General features: G+C 46.2%; 1 protein-coding gene across 1 annotated transcript; it reads left to right on the top strand.

The window, feature by feature from the left end:
* Window positions 1-1402: 1402 nt before the first annotated feature.
* On the top strand, window positions 1403-2782 carry LOC123140968 (F-box/LRR-repeat protein At3g03360-like). The gene has a single exon (XM_044560223.1). The coding sequence runs from the start codon at window positions 1768-1770 to the stop codon at window positions 2734-2736; it is 969 nt and encodes a 322-aa protein (XP_044416158.1). The 5' UTR covers window positions 1403-1767; the 3' UTR covers window positions 2737-2782.
* Window positions 2783-3041: the final 259 nt, after the last annotated feature.

The following is a 3041-nucleotide window of genomic DNA, read 5'->3' as shown; positions in this document are numbered from 1 at the left end:
CCGGAACCATCATGTCACCCCCACTCTAGCTACTCCTCTTCTCTGCTTCTGAAGAGTGCCACTACCTAAAAATGCTAAAAATAATCTAAAAATAGTTTTATGAAAGAAAGATATTAAAAGTGTTTTTTCATGGAAGATTCATGCTAATTATACTAATTAGATATTCATGGGTAGCAACAAACATATAGTCATTGACTGCTCAAAGAGTCATCCTGTTTTTATCACCGTGTGGGACAATGAAAATATGATTTCCGACTATGTCTGATAAACAACACCGATTTTTATTTGCTTTCTTACTTTCACAACCAATTATATAACCACCGGACAATTTTTCATCACACCACGTATCTCCTTCTTCATTTATACTTCATGTAAGAAGTTAAAGCGACATGCGTGCCCGATTCCTTTTATAGCGAAGTGTCTATTTCATAGTGCTCTCCTTCTTGTTCCGACCCAGGATGTGTCACCGCACCACCTACCTTTGCACCAGGTTTTTTTTTCTCGGCCGAGATTTTCAGAAACCGGACCTTCCGTTACCCAGCGAAATACTCAAATATCACCCGAAAATTTTAAATTATTTGAATTTATACAGCTAATATTTGTCAAATAGCACCCGTATGGCGTTTTGAACACAAGGATACTCGTAGTACGATTTTACGAGTCGCTTGCCTACCTCTGGGGGTCACAGGGCCGAATCCTAGTTTTGCCAACTTACTTTTTAAAGTTTTTCCTTTACAAAAATTAGAAAATTAAAGTAGCCCAACACAGGAAGCGTGATTCGAACTAGCGAGCTTCCCTGCGTAGAGAAGATGGGTAAGGCACATACAGTTTATATCAAGGAATAAATTTTTTGAATTCAAAATTCATTTAAAACATTTGGATGAAAATTGTCCGAGAATTCTGAGATTTTCCCTGTCCCTACCGAAAAAAATCGGAATCAAGAAAAAAACCTTGCTTTGCACTACTGGCTCGACAACAACATCCCACCATGCAATGGAGAAGCTAAAGGTTTAGGTCACATCGGGATCAACTATGTTAATTATGGTGTAATTCCCACTGTTTTTTTAGAACGAAGGCTCGAGAGAGAGCCCTGCTTTGAATTAACAAAGCCATCAACCGGCCAGGAGTTACATCGGACAGCACCTTACAAGAGGAAAAAGAAAAAGACGGCAGATACATGGTGCTACTAGACAACTTACAAACCTCAACAACACCAAGCACTACAACATAATGGACAACAAAGCTTCGCTTGATGTCGATGAAGTCCCCAGCCGCAGAATGAGCACCATAGGTGGAGCGGAAGCACTAACAAAATGAGACCCACAGTGATTCCCACTTACGATAAACGAGTGAAGGATTTATGATTTTCATTGGGTTCAAAACCCACAGTTGTAAATTGGTAGAGACCTACAAAGTCTTGGCCGGGATAATCCTCCGTTTCGTGGATTTCGTCCCTCTCCATCCCTCCTTGAGGGATCTTCATATGGGACGCCCATCATGTGTCCACTTAAGTGATTAATCCACTTAGCAAGTAATGAAATGTTCCATTCGCAGGAAAAAAACACACAAATTGAAACTTTTTGTTTGAGCCGACACAGATTGAAACTGAAATAGGCATATTGGAAGGTATTTATTCTTTTTTCTTCTTCTACTATATCATGTACCATTAATTTGGGAAACTCCAAAGCCCAAGCCCAAAACCACCATCGATCGAGATTCGAGCTCCGCCGACTCCACCCAAACGCTCCGTCTCGCTAGCCGCCGACCATGGAGAAGGAGGAGGCAGCGGCGGCGAGACCCGCTCGCAACGAACAGGAATCCCATGGAACCGCGTGGAAGCGGGCGCGGAGTGGCGACTGCGACGTGAACTCCGGCGATCTCATCAGCCACCTTGCTGACGCCCTCCTCGGAACCATCATCTCCCTCCTCCCAACCAAAGATGGCGGTCGCACGCAGATCCTCTCCCGCCGATGGCGCCACCTGTGGCGCTCCGCGCCTCTCAGCCTCGAGGTCCTCGCCTTCCTCCCTGTCCCGGTCTTCGATCGCTACGCCGTCCCCACCACCGCTGTCTCCAAGATAATATCCCAACACCCTGGCCCCGCCCGCCGATTCTCCTTCCTCTTCCTCGGGGCCGGCGATCTCTACGCGGAGGTGGAGAGCTGGTTCGACTCCCCGGCCCTCGCCAACCTCCAGGAGCTCGATATCGGCTATGAGTACCTCTTGGCATCCAAGGGCAAATATCAGTTGCCGCAATCCACGTTCCGCTCGGCATCCACCCTCCTCGTTGCCAAGATCAGGAACTGCGGTTTCTCTGACACAGTCCCACTGTCCTTCAATTTCCCTCTCCTCAAGGAGCTCTCGTTGCATTATGTTTCCTTCTCCGGGGACGCGTTCCAGAGCTTGCTCTCGGGCTGCCATGCCTTGGAAAGCTTATACATGCTCCAAGTTCATGCTACAGCTGGTTGCCTCCGTGTTTGCTCGCCAACTCTTAGAAGCATTGGCTTTCGTGATAACTCTGGTGAAAAAACAGAATTGGTCCTCGAGGATGCTCCTCGCCTTGAAAGGTTATTATTGCCGTATTGTCACCGGAATGATTGCGTTACTATCCGGGTTATTAGGGCACCTAAGCTGAAGATATTGGGGCCTTTCTCAGCAGACTCGTGCAAATTCCGGATCTTTCAGGTAGCAGCAACAGACATCATCCAGCATTCGTTACATGGAGATAATTGTTTTTGATGTTGGCTGTTTATTTTCTTCAGGGAATGAGCCCCGTCAGCTCGGCAAACTCGATACACACCGTGAAGGTTTTGGCCCTCACGTGTTCTTCTCTTCAATTGGATGCAGTTCTTGGCGTCCTCAGGTGGTTCCCATGTTTGGAAAAGCTCTACGTCAGTGTGAGTATTCATCTTTGCTCGCTTTAAATGTATGCATTGACAGCAACGCTTTGACACATGCCTCTCCTTTCCTTTTTGCAGTTTCACGAATACTATCAGACACATAAGAAATTTGAGCCTCAGGGTGACCCACTATATCCAATTGAA

The sequence above is a fragment of the Triticum aestivum genome, chromosome 6D (assembly GCF_018294505.1).
Source record: "Triticum aestivum cultivar Chinese Spring chromosome 6D, IWGSC CS RefSeq v2.1, whole genome shotgun sequence".
Lineage (NCBI taxonomy): Eukaryota > Viridiplantae > Streptophyta > Magnoliopsida > Poales > Poaceae > Triticum > Triticum aestivum.
Note: the sequence above shows the minus strand (reverse complement) of the source record. Positions and strands in the feature narration are given on the sequence as shown.

Bases quoted from the DNA above. Each gene is read 5' to 3' on its own strand.
- LOC123140968 (XM_044560223.1), top strand. From the start codon at position 1,768: ATGGAGAAGGAGGAGGCAGCGGCGGCGAGACCCGCTCGCAACGAACAG.